The sequence below is a fragment of the Pararge aegeria genome, chromosome 6 (assembly GCF_905163445.1).
Source record: "Pararge aegeria chromosome 6, ilParAegt1.1, whole genome shotgun sequence".
Classification (NCBI taxonomy): Eukaryota; Metazoa; Arthropoda; class Insecta; order Lepidoptera; family Nymphalidae; genus Pararge; species Pararge aegeria.
In genome coordinates, this window is record NC_053185.1 from 10,074,997 (window position 1) to 10,086,410 (window position 11,414).

An 11,414-nucleotide genomic window follows, 5' to 3' on the forward strand; every position below is an offset into this window, starting at 1 on the left:
TTTCTCTTTGAGTTACTAACCTATAATATTATTCAGCAATCAGGAGACCTTTCTGTTTTACGAATTGCGTTCCGTAGAAGTTTATAACGATATTTGATACTAAATAATAATGCAGCCGAACGTGGATTACGCTTACCTAGAACCCACCCTTTAAAGGTAGAGCAGAAAACACAGAACGATAGAGTATTCTAGATAATTGTATACGTTGTTTTGTTATACTTTTTTTTAATTTACTTTTTGTGGTGAACAATAAAAGTATATTCATTTATTCGTTCATTCATAATTGCATCGCAAATGTAACCAACGTAACAGTGATTTACACATAAAACATACACAATAATATCAAATTCTGCTTTGTACCATTATTTTTCTAATCCACCAGACCCACGAACATGGTAAGTAGGTACCTACACGTGTGAACGCGCTGGACACCCACCGCAAGATTGGGCTGGCCAATCAAGATCCTGATTGCTAAAGATCTATTATACTTACCTTTGTATCATATGACAATTTATGTCTAAGTAGACTGAAACCTAAACTTCAGCTCCTAAAACTGTAAAACTCTTCCTAGGAATATGTTCCGTATCTAATCCGCAACAAAATAGTTAGTTTTTAGTAGTAGACGTTTTGGTGACCAAGCTCCTCCGGGAAAGTACCTACTACCACTGCTGCTTATTTCTGCTGCTAAGCAGCATTGTAGCTATATTGTGTTCTGGTCTGAAGGGCGTGGTTGCCGTTGTATTCACAAGCATATGAAGATTAACATCATACCTCCGGTTAGTGGACACAGGGCGTAACGTTGCAGGGCGTACTCCTTGCATGCCCTGCGAAGTGCTCTGTTTAGAGAAGATTGTTTTCCCCTTACCAATATGCCACCAGCTCGGTCCGTAAATTATTTCTAAAAAAAAAACTGGAAGAGTTTGTCAATATCCACGATCCACGTATCATCTCAACCTCTTTCCGTTGTCCTCTGTCTCAATGTCTACCTAGCTTTTCGTTACGACCTAGGTAGGTAAATATAGCAACATGCACCTAACTATATAGGTGGGTAAAAGACAAGTAGGTACCTACGCTCATAAATCTACTAGACTATTTTATGTCCTTTTAACAATTACATAAACCTGTCATATTATTTCACTGGAATTGGCTTAGACTTAATATTGCTCCATTTTTGTGATGAGATTCTGATAAAACCTACCTACGTCAATTTCTGAGACCGCATTCTGGTCGGTTAGTTTGATGTCGTTCGGCTTTTAACTTTATAAGTGTTTTCGCAAAAAGTTGTTTATTTCAATGTCTACAAAAAAAGTAAATAAACCGTGACCGCGGTTTGTTAAGTTTAATGTTACAGTTAATAAAATTAATTAGTGAAATCATCTTATAATACTAGGGTCCTACTTGCTTACTAGGTTTGTGCTTAAAGTAATGATTTTTCATGTTCATCATCACCAGTTCAACTTATAGACAGCGGGAACGGTTAAATAATGGTCTCTTTTAGTGATAGGTATCAGTTATAAAATCTACTTACGCCTTTACTAGCGCTGGGTCACCAGTCCAGCATAAACCCCAACATCTATTCGATACTACGCTATGCGCCTAAACCGTCGCGCGTCGTCGCAAAAGTGTTGGACCTATTATATCGGCAATCGAAGTTCTATGGAATTGGATCTTCTCATTTCGGATTTGATCACGGATTTGATACTTCATGCTGAACTCTATCCATCGACATATACTTTGCAAGAAATACTAGTCTTACTTTTTACCGCGGGAAATACTGAATCGATTTTGACAGCACTTTTTAGTTTGCAAGAAAAACAAATTATGGCCAGAAGTCGCTAGTGTGGTCAACGCTCGTTTTAAGTGACTCCAATAACTATAGCAGTTCCATTATTACTAACCTAAGTACGTGCTTACTACTTTGTGCTTATTATACTTAGATAGTTAGGTACTTATAGAGCATGTCTAGGTATGCTGTGATGATGATGAAAATGATATTATGCGATGATATGCGAATGATAGGCGAATGAGTACCTGCGACAGGATTCTTATTTTTGGAAATCATTAAACACTTAAAATTTCCGAGAAAGAATAAGTGCTTGTAATTTTATTGTTACATATTTTTAATATTTATTTTTTAATTCGATATAGGTACCTTTTTGATATTTCTTTTTTATTTAGATAATAAGAAGGAAATTAATTTATTCACGTAGGTATGACGTTATCGTACATAACAAATTTGTACGATTTTTATTTGTATGGTTGTGTTTTCTGTGTTGTTAGTAACCTATGACAAATTTTTCCCGTCTCCTGTATAGTGCTTTTCTTATAAATTGTATTAGTATATAAAAATAAATAAATTATTAAATCACAACAAATGACACAAGAAACATATGCTTATGATGGTGGTAAGTACCTATAACTTTTATTAATTAAGCCATTAAGCAATCATTCTTTTGAAGTTCCATAGAGTTCCAAGACCCACAAGGGGTAAAAAAAATATATTTTCGACCAGCCCCTACTTTTTATCGGTTTTTATCGGTCGTTTTTTTTCACCAGTCATGGGCGCCGCGGGCGCCGCGCTGCTTGATGGGGTAAGCGCTAGATCGCCCGCCACGCTTGAGTGGTGCGCAAACCATGTTGCACTGTTCTTTCACCTTCGCAACATTAACGGCTATAAAACCTTGTCATTGTGATAATGTTACGTTACTTTCATCTGAACGCAAAGCAGAAATACAACTCGGCATAGTACAATAGCAATACAACCATAACGAAACCTTTGTGGGTTCGCATCCCAATCATAATGTCTAGATTAGGTTGCATGGTACGAAAAAAAAAATATCTGAAACTTTCGTAAATAGAATTAATTTGTATGTAAAACTTAAATAATTATTAACTTTCCAGTTCATATTGTGGATTGTGTACGGAAGTGCATTTTCCAGTTACGAAGGACCGGATGAATTCGTTAAATCTTTGGGGTTTGATTCGTATTTCGATGACCAATATTCGGGTAAGCGATCGTTTATCATTAGTAGTTTGAATGCACGCTTTTATTTTAAACATTAAGTTGACAATAACTGCTTCATGTGCTTACAGGCATAGCAACAATGGCTTCAAATCAAAAAGCCACCGTGGTAAATAAAATAGATAAAAATCAATATCCCCAGTTATTCGATACGGCTGTCAGTAGTTCCGTTGATTTAAAAAGTCAATTACTTCCCAGAAAAAACATACATTATGATGAAACTAATTTTGGTTACAATCCTATTGCGAGTCAAAGCTTCCTTCCATATGGCAGGCCGGCTAAGCTAGTGCAACAGCAGCAACCACTGCAGTTGAACCGTAACATTGCCCCTAATACGCAGGAAGTTAGCCCCCTGAGATATGATATAAGAACTATACATGACCCCAATTACAAAGTTTATAAGGCAGAAGAAAATGAAGAGAAAGAAAATATAGCAAACTTGAAACAAAAACCTATAGAGGCCGTTTATTTTCAACCTCATGTTAATGTTGAAGTAAATCATCCTTTAAAGTATCGCAAGGAAGACTTGACTGAAAACTTTGATGGTGAACAAAAATACACGCAAAATACTTATATTACAGGGCCACCCCGTTTTCGGCGCTATACAGGAGGAAGAAGCAGGGAAAATTTGAAAAAAGCTGAAGGAGATGAAGAGGATGATCCCTATCATTATAGAGCGGAATACATATCTAGACCGAAAGCTTTTGATGAGAGTCCCTATAGCAGTCCGTACAAAAAGAAGGAAGGTTCTAAAGATGGGTATGAATATCCATATAGCTATGATTCAGGATACGATCATAAAGAATATGATAGGATTAAGGAACTATCCGATAAACAAGCTGCTGAGATTAAGCAGAATCCAGGCAATTGCAAAGAAGTGATAAAGGATGGTATGTCGTGTATGACCTGTAAAGACCCCAAAACTGGCGGAAATTATGAATCTTGTTCATATGTCGCAGAACCTAAGAATAATAAATATGCTTATTCTAAAGAAAGGAAATATGATAGTAACGACGATCCCGATGAGCCCGAAAAAAAATCTGAAAGTCCAAAAAAATCGGAAAAACTGCATTCAAAGAAAGATACCGACTCACACCGGCAAGACACCGGTTCGCACAAATTCAGTAAAAATGAAAATGAAAAACCTTACAGTAGCTATAAACAGGCAGATGACTCTGAAAACCCCAATAATAAATATAAGTCCTACTACCACTCCTCTCAACCTAAGTTAAGTGAATCACTGCGTGCAGCAAGTAGTGAAGAGAGTTCTGAAGAAGCCGCACCGAAATCGTATGATTACAAAAAAGCATTACCTGGCTTTTATACCGACAGTGAACAAAAAAAAGATGTTGAACACGTATTAGCTGAATTCAAAAAGAAGGATAGATCAGCATGCAACAAAGTAAGGAAAAATGGAATGACTTGTTATCAATGTCTTGACAAAAATGGACTTAAAAATGAAGAGTGCATGTTTGTATCGGAATCGGCACCCAAAGAAAGCCATTTAGCTTATCAAGAACATAAGGAATTTACTTCTAAACCTGCAACACTGGACGGTGGCAATGAAGGAGCTGAAAGTCAGACTGTAACCACAAATTCCCCGCCAGCGCAGAAATCGGCAGAATATGCAGCGTCGTCAAATTACAGCAAAAAGTTAAAGCGCAAAAAAGCACCACAGACATCTATTACTACGGCTGCTAATAATCCAGAACCAAAAATTACTAAAAAAGTTAAAAGGAGTGAAGAATCTCAGTCAGCGAAAGATCAGTCTGAGTATGACGGCACATCTGCTGTCGGTATCTCAAACATAGCACCTCCTGAAGAATTCGCAGGTGCAGACTCAAAGGGTGCTTTTTGGGCAGAAACACTGCCGCAATACAGCGCAGCCTTGGGCGTTTCACTACCTGAATTTATGCTTTCGAGATCGGAGCACGAAGCTTCATTCGACGAAGCAGTTGCGGGAGCGTAGATTGGCTAACATTGTTAGTCAACATCAAGCACAAATAGAGCGTGGCAGTTGTACAGATTTCGAATAAAGCCTGAACAAAATGAGAGAATAGGCGTTTATTACATAATCAACTTAGATTTCACTGATCGAAGAGCCAATTTATATAAGTTAACGTAAGGTAACTAATAAAAGTGTTATTACAATAGCTGTATTGAAAAACTATTCTCAATAATATTTTTAATAGTTAGGTACATGAATATTTTATCTAGCGTAAGATTGTTGTTATTGGCATGACTGCAGCTAAAGCAATTAATTGTTAACTAGTTTTAAAAATTTCAATAAAAATTTAATTTTCTAAAATAATAAAATCATGTTTTATTTAAATCTAGAATTCGCCTTACCCTTATGAATGAGTTGAAATGAATTTCTCAATTTGTTAAAACTTCAAAGCACAATAATTATGGGATTTGGTGGAGTAAGTATCGCGAAACTCCACATATTTTGATCGAAGCTAAATAATAAAACAGGTCAACGTCACTGATTTTAAATTGTTGGCATGAAATCCGGTCAGCGTGCTAGATGTCAATACTGTTGTGATGTTCTTATTTTCACTGGTAATTGTCCAAGATACGTCACAAAGCAGCGGACGTTGGCAAATCGGACGCACCGAGAATCTAGAGAAAGTAATTAATTTCAGTTTCATTCTTCCCATGCTTCAGTTCACTGTTCTGCGATTTATAAATAAAACGGTTTGATTGGCTATAGGTACTTGCTTCATAATAAAACGTTTTCATATTAAACTCGCTACCGCAGTGCAGTTCAGTGGCGTAAAACAAAAAGTAAGTTGTTTATTTGTTGAAAATTAGATTATTTTTTAATTAAAGTGCCTACTCAGCAGTGCAGTATTTCTCTTCATCTAGCATGATATAACAATAGCAAAAAGATAATATAAAGTGTTTTTGACCGGTATGTTGTACCTACCGTTTTAACTAAAAATTTGATAATGATGTGATTGGTAATAATAGGTCGGGTTTGTAAACCTAGTCCTACTTGTCGGAAACTACGTACCTCCTTATTAAAAAAAACTTGCCTATTATAATAAATGACTTTTATATAAATAATAATTGAGAAGGTACCTACATACCTACCAGTGTATTTATTAAACAAGTTTTAGTTTACTATCAAACAAAATAAACCTATTTTCATAAACCTCATAATAATTTATTTTTACCATCGATTATTACCTTCTCATTAGAGTATAAAGTAAGAAAATGTTCGTTAAACTAGTCAGAGTTTATCGATGATTGATGAAGTAGGTTTATCATAAATTAAAAATAAAAATAAAAACTGAAGAAAAGAATTTGTTTTACGCAAAATAATGCACATTTAACAGAATATGTAAATTAGACTGTCTTTTACAAAGAAAGTGTAAAATTTTATATAAAAGTACCTAATCGAAACTATGACGTTGGTTTACCAGATCTCCTGACCTCCATAAATTTATATCTTGTCTCTGTGCCAAGGAAGAGATTCAATAAAAAAATGTATTGCGCATTACGTGGGTATGTATGTAGTAGTTTCATAAGGAGCAGTACGGTGTTTATTTTTGTAGCCAACGCGAAATACCGGCTTTTGATAAAGCCTCAGCTGTTGCTCGTGAACTAAATATCGGAAGATACTTTTGTACTCGAACTTCCAATGAAGGAAGTACATCGTAAATACATTTTTGGATATTTAATGTACCTGACGCCTGACTTTGTCAACGTCTGTCTTCAGATTTTAAGCTATAAGTACCCAGGTACTTAATGGTCGAAAAGTAGACACATCCTCTTTTTCACACTGGGAAAATGTTAATTTCACTAATATAGATTTGATTCGCTACTTTTCTTTTTTAAACAAAATTATAAATGTTTAGTTTTTGTTTTCTATTTACTCGTATTGCTGTCAAAAACATATATTTGCTTCAGTTGAAAAGAGATGAGCAAAGAGGAAACTGAGATGTTCGAGGAAGAGGAATACGTAGATGTACGATCGTTGCCGTTGAAACCACCTCAGCCGCTACCGCGTCAGGAGAAGCCTGTTCGTCGTCCATGGCATCCGGTCATGTGGGATCATTCTATCGCCGAAGTGCCTTTAGCTGATAATTCTGACGAAGAACAGGTAGGTTCCGGTAATTCGTATTGCTCTTTTTATACTTAAACGTTGTTTAACTTATTATCAATCCAAGTGGGCCAGCCGTTTATTCCGCCTATTGTTTTTTAAAGGTTAAGTTTTTAAAGAAAGTACTAGATGGAACTTTCTTCAAAAACTTATGAGCCCATAATTAGAATGACACTGACAGGGTGATTGATCATTAATTGCCTGACACTTTTCTGCTATAGGTACATACGCTAAAAGTTAACCCATTGTTGAAAATGTTACCACGAGGTCAGCGAGTCAGTCTCAAAGAATAGGTTCCATAGATTCGACCGACGGTCCGACGGTTTTAATAATAATAATAATATTAAAACTTTTTATTTGCTTAAAATTACAATGTTTTTTCTAAAATACCCTGGACCCCCAAACTAGGATATCCCGTGTCTTGGGGGTCAGTGTCTTCCCATATGTGCATCGAGATTAGAGAAAAAACAAAAAAAAAAACAGAGAATACATGTTAGGAAGTTTACATTATCAACATACAATTTATTACGTGTATAAGTGTGTTTGTTTATGTGTGTGTGCGAACATGCGTGTGTGTGTGTGTGCGTGCGTGTGTGTGATTATCACTGCAACAGTTGATATTTTTATTAGTTGTGTTTTCGGTACCTACCTTCACGACTGCCTCGTTAGTCTGGTGGTTACCATATGGAAATACGGAAACTTCGATTCGATTGCCGTGTCGGGTTAGCAATTGTTGAATATCTCTCAGTTAGGTTAGGTTACGTACGCCTCGGAGAACACATGACGGGCTCAGTTATTATTATTAACATAATATGTAGTCCCGGATTTAGCGTTCTGATTGTATGGCGTGTAGAAACCGATTAGGAGCATGTATTTTTACGGCCATACCCGTAACGATTTAGACCGTTAATTTAAAAGACTGGATTATCGCTTACCACCTGGTGGATTACACTCAAGGGCTAAATTGTATACTAAGAAAAATAAAGGTTTATACTGTATATCCACAATAATCCACACTTTCCTCATAAATGGGAGAGGTACGGTTCTCTATTCGGCTAGCTCAATTTGGGAATTTTTCCAAAAGGTTAAGCGCTAGTTCAGACACGGCGGAAACTGTGCGATTATAGATCGCATGGAAATCGCGCGGATCTTATTTATAGGAGTTATAAGTAATCGTTCAGACATAACCGCGCGGTTAATCAAGCCGCGCAGTTACCGCAACCCAGCCGCCAGAAAATAGAATCGCGCTACTCCCGCGCCTTTCTATTACTATGAAGTCTATACTTCGCGTTTAGTTGCGTTGCGGATACCGCGCAGTTAGGTTAGTGGGAGGCTTCTGCTATGGCTAGTTGCCACCCTACCGACAAAGACGTGCCACTTAGCTAGTGTTCCGGTACGATGTCGCGTAAAAACCAATCAGGGGGTATGGGTTTAATGGTATATAACTGCCATACTCCTAACATGCTAGCCCGTTACCATCTTAGACTGCATCACTGACCAGCAGTTTAAATGGCAGTCAAAGGCTTTTAGTGTAATAAAAAATATATATGATACTGCGTAGTGTTTAATGTTTCATACTGTACCTAGCCTTGGAACCATTCGTGTACAAGATCAACTATGATGGGCTTGGGCCTCCCAGACGTAGTAATAGGCGCTGTGGTCTTTTAAGTGTAGGTCCCGGGTTCGATCACCAAAGGGGCAATTGATGAATTTATGATTTCTGAATTTTGTTTAGTCCGGTCTAGTGGGCGACTTCGGCTGCGGCTACCCTACCCGACAAAGTCCTGTGAAGAAACCGATTAGGGGCCATATTTCAAATAGGTTTTATATTAATATATAATATAGCATCTCGTTGTCTGCATCGTCCCTTACCACCCGGTGAGATTGCATTAATACACAAACTAGTTGCGGTCCGCGGTGTGTAAATAAGTCGTTTGGTTTCTTTGTTAGGCTGTGGAGGACGATATTTTTGGTAAAAATACCAATGTTCCTGGAATTAGGTGTTTTTCCAGGACGAAAGTAGCCTATGTTACTCTCCTTCCTCATCAAGTAACACTATGTCAACAATCAAGTCAATTATTTGCCTAGAAGTAAGCAATTTGTGTTTAACCTCCGGTCTGGTCCACCGTTTCATGTGCAACGATATAAACAATTTTCAAATAAAAACTCTTTGGGCTCAATAAGTTTATATTTTTATTGTTTATAGTACTAGTAAATGTATATGTTGACAATATATTTGAAATAAATACCTTCCAAATTAAAGTGAAAACTAATTGAGCCAAATGTTTTTTTTAGAAATATTGTTTATGCACTTGCCCTAGCAAATGTACGGGATCACCAAAAATTAAACTAGACCAAAGAAAACAGTCACTTTAAATTCACTGTGACTTGATAGTCTAGGTTCGTAGGTATGTGTGAGAAAAGTACTCAGGCACTGTGCTTTTTTTTTCTCTCTTACAGTAAAATAAAAAAGATGAGGATTTTCTCTCGTTGTTCTTTGTTTAAAAATTAGGTTGAGTTATTTTTTTAATTATATACACCATTGTATTCACCATATGTTTTCAATACGGGGATTTTTGGGTAAGTCTTATATTCCAAGGAGGCGTCCACAATTTTGAGGGAATGCTTGACTAAAGCTGAAAGTTTCCGTGTACTGTTTTATAGCTCTATAAATTCTATGAAAATGGAAACTAAGACTTGTCTTCCGGACTAAAATAGTTTATTTGTTTGACATAGTTAAAATATATTTAAAACAAGGGTCATAATAAAAACTAAAATGAATACGCAACTTTTTACACTTTATATTTATAATATAAAATCATAAAATCTTGTTACATAAACCAATGTTTTTACAAAGTTATTGCAATTTACAAAGTTCAACACTCTTGAACGTAGGATGGTCCACGGCTGGCATTTTGAGGCCGCTCCACAGCATACGAATTCACGTGGCGAATCGCAGCAAAAACTGACACTGTTCCACACTCGCACACAGTTCGTGCCTTTGACGCGGAGAAAACACTGACAACAATCGGTTAGCAAACGCTAACAGTGAAACGGTTCTATTCATGTTTTCCTTGATTCGCTCTGGAATGAGCAGTCTTTGAGTTTTCCATACTTGTATATCAGTAACTTTCAGCTTTAATTGAAACACTCTCCTCAATACTGTTGTTCCATTATATGTGTTGAAAAAAGTATCATCCGAGTACGGCGTTAACAAAATGTTAATTTGATTTTCAGAAAGATTCAGATCGTTCGAGATCCAGAGAGTACCCGCACAAGCAGCGCATACGGAATTTGAAAAGATTAATTGCAGAGGGAAAAGTCAAGCCATCTTCAGAAACTGTAATATTCTTCCTATGCAACAAATTTGCTATATCGGAGGAAAGACAAACTAAACTTTCCTAATAAAGTAACTATATAACTTTTGTGTTGAACAAGAGCGTTCTGATGTTTACTTATCATGTCGGCCTTCATATATTGTAACTTAATAAAATAATGGAATAACATGTTTTGAAATAAATCAACATGTACTACATTTTAATAACAAAATTGTTTAATCACTTTTCCTAGTCTTATGGTGGATTTGTATTATTCGTAAACAATTTTGAAATAAATTAATTATACCTAGCGTTTATTTAAAAAAAATATTTTAAACATTGGAATAAACAAACATTAAAGAACGTATTTTTAAAATACAGGGGTTGTCTCCGCATTGAGGTTCTTTTTTGCTCCGAAAATTGTAATGGAAAGAAATATAAGTGGGGTATAAATATAAAAGAAAATATGAATCTATCTTCTTATTATTATTATTAGAAATGCAGTTTTATTGCAGTACCCTCCATATCAACATATATCTTTTATTCTATATTACAAAGACGCCAATACGTATAAAAATTATGCATTTATATCTCGCAATCGTGACAGACTCGCAAAAAACAATTGACCTACTACATCTCGTCGCATCGGCGATTCCAGTGTCCTATTCGGAAAAAACGCTTTTGAAATACTCAAGGCGGTGTTAATACATATACTTTATAATTCCTCATAAAAAATATCTACACACAAGACTTTATATAAAAACAAAAATGAGTTTGTCATAAGTTATTTAAAGAATTCAAGATCGACGGTTGTCTCCGTGGCGCACTTCGCGGGCGGCCGCGTATAATAAATTAAATCGACACATAAAATAAAAAGAGCATCCTCGAATGGAACGGAACGGAACGCGCCGAGCGGAGATCGGGCGAGCGAGTGAAGCGGAGCGGTCGCGGGGCGCGTCGCTGCGCG

General features: G+C 36.3%; 2 protein-coding genes across 4 annotated transcripts; both read left to right on the forward strand.

Annotated features, from left to right (window-relative positions):
• The first annotated feature begins 2,800 nt into the window (after nt 1–2,800).
• On the forward strand, nt 2,801–4,991 carry LOC120624786. The gene is made up of 3 exons (XM_039891520.1): nt 2,801–2,821; nt 2,902–3,007; nt 3,604–4,991. Exons 1-3 carry the CDS (start codon nt 2,801–2,803, stop codon nt 4,989–4,991), a joined length of 1,515 nt encoding a protein of 504 aa, XP_039747454.1.
• Nucleotides 4,992–5,589: 598 nt separating this feature from the next.
• On the forward strand, nt 5,590–11,168 carry LOC120624590. 3 transcript variants are annotated; one of them, XM_039891230.1, is made up of 3 exons: nt 5,590–5,653; nt 6,938–7,130; nt 10,368–11,168. In XM_039891230.1, the coding sequence occupies exons 2-3, from the start codon at nt 6,948–6,950 to the stop codon at nt 10,533–10,535; spliced, it is 351 nt and encodes a 116-aa protein (XP_039747164.1). In that variant the 5' UTR covers nt 5,590–5,653; nt 6,938–6,947; the 3' UTR covers nt 10,536–11,168. The 3 variants fall into 3 exon arrangements, with proteins under 3 accessions (XP_039747164.1, XP_039747163.1, XP_039747165.1); XM_039891229.1 differs by lacking the exon at nt 5,590–5,653 and adding an exon at nt 5,662–5,809; XM_039891231.1 differs by lacking the exon at nt 5,590–5,653 and adding an exon at nt 6,623–6,641.
• The last annotated feature ends 246 nt before the right edge of the window (nt 11,169–11,414 follow it).

Excerpts from the sequence above, each read along its gene's own strand:
- LOC120624786 (XM_039891520.1), top strand. The coding sequence starts at position 2,801 with ATGTCTAGATTAGGTTGCATG. Across the intron at positions 2,822-2,901 it reads TGTCTAGATTAGGTTGCATG|TTCATATTGTGGATTGTGTA; the intron begins GTACGAAAAAAA and ends TTAACTTTCCAG. Across the intron at positions 3,008-3,603 it reads TTTCGATGACCAATATTCGG|GGCCACCCCGTTTTCGGCGC; the intron begins GTAAGCGATCGT and ends CTTATATTACAG.
- LOC120624590 (XM_039891230.1), top strand. The coding sequence starts at position 6,948 with ATGAGCAAAGAGGAAACTGAGATGTTCGAGGAAGAGGAATACGTAGAT. Across the intron at positions 7,131-10,367 it reads ATAATTCTGACGAAGAACAG|AAAGATTCAGATCGTTCGAG; the intron begins GTAGGTTCCGGT and ends TTTGATTTTCAG.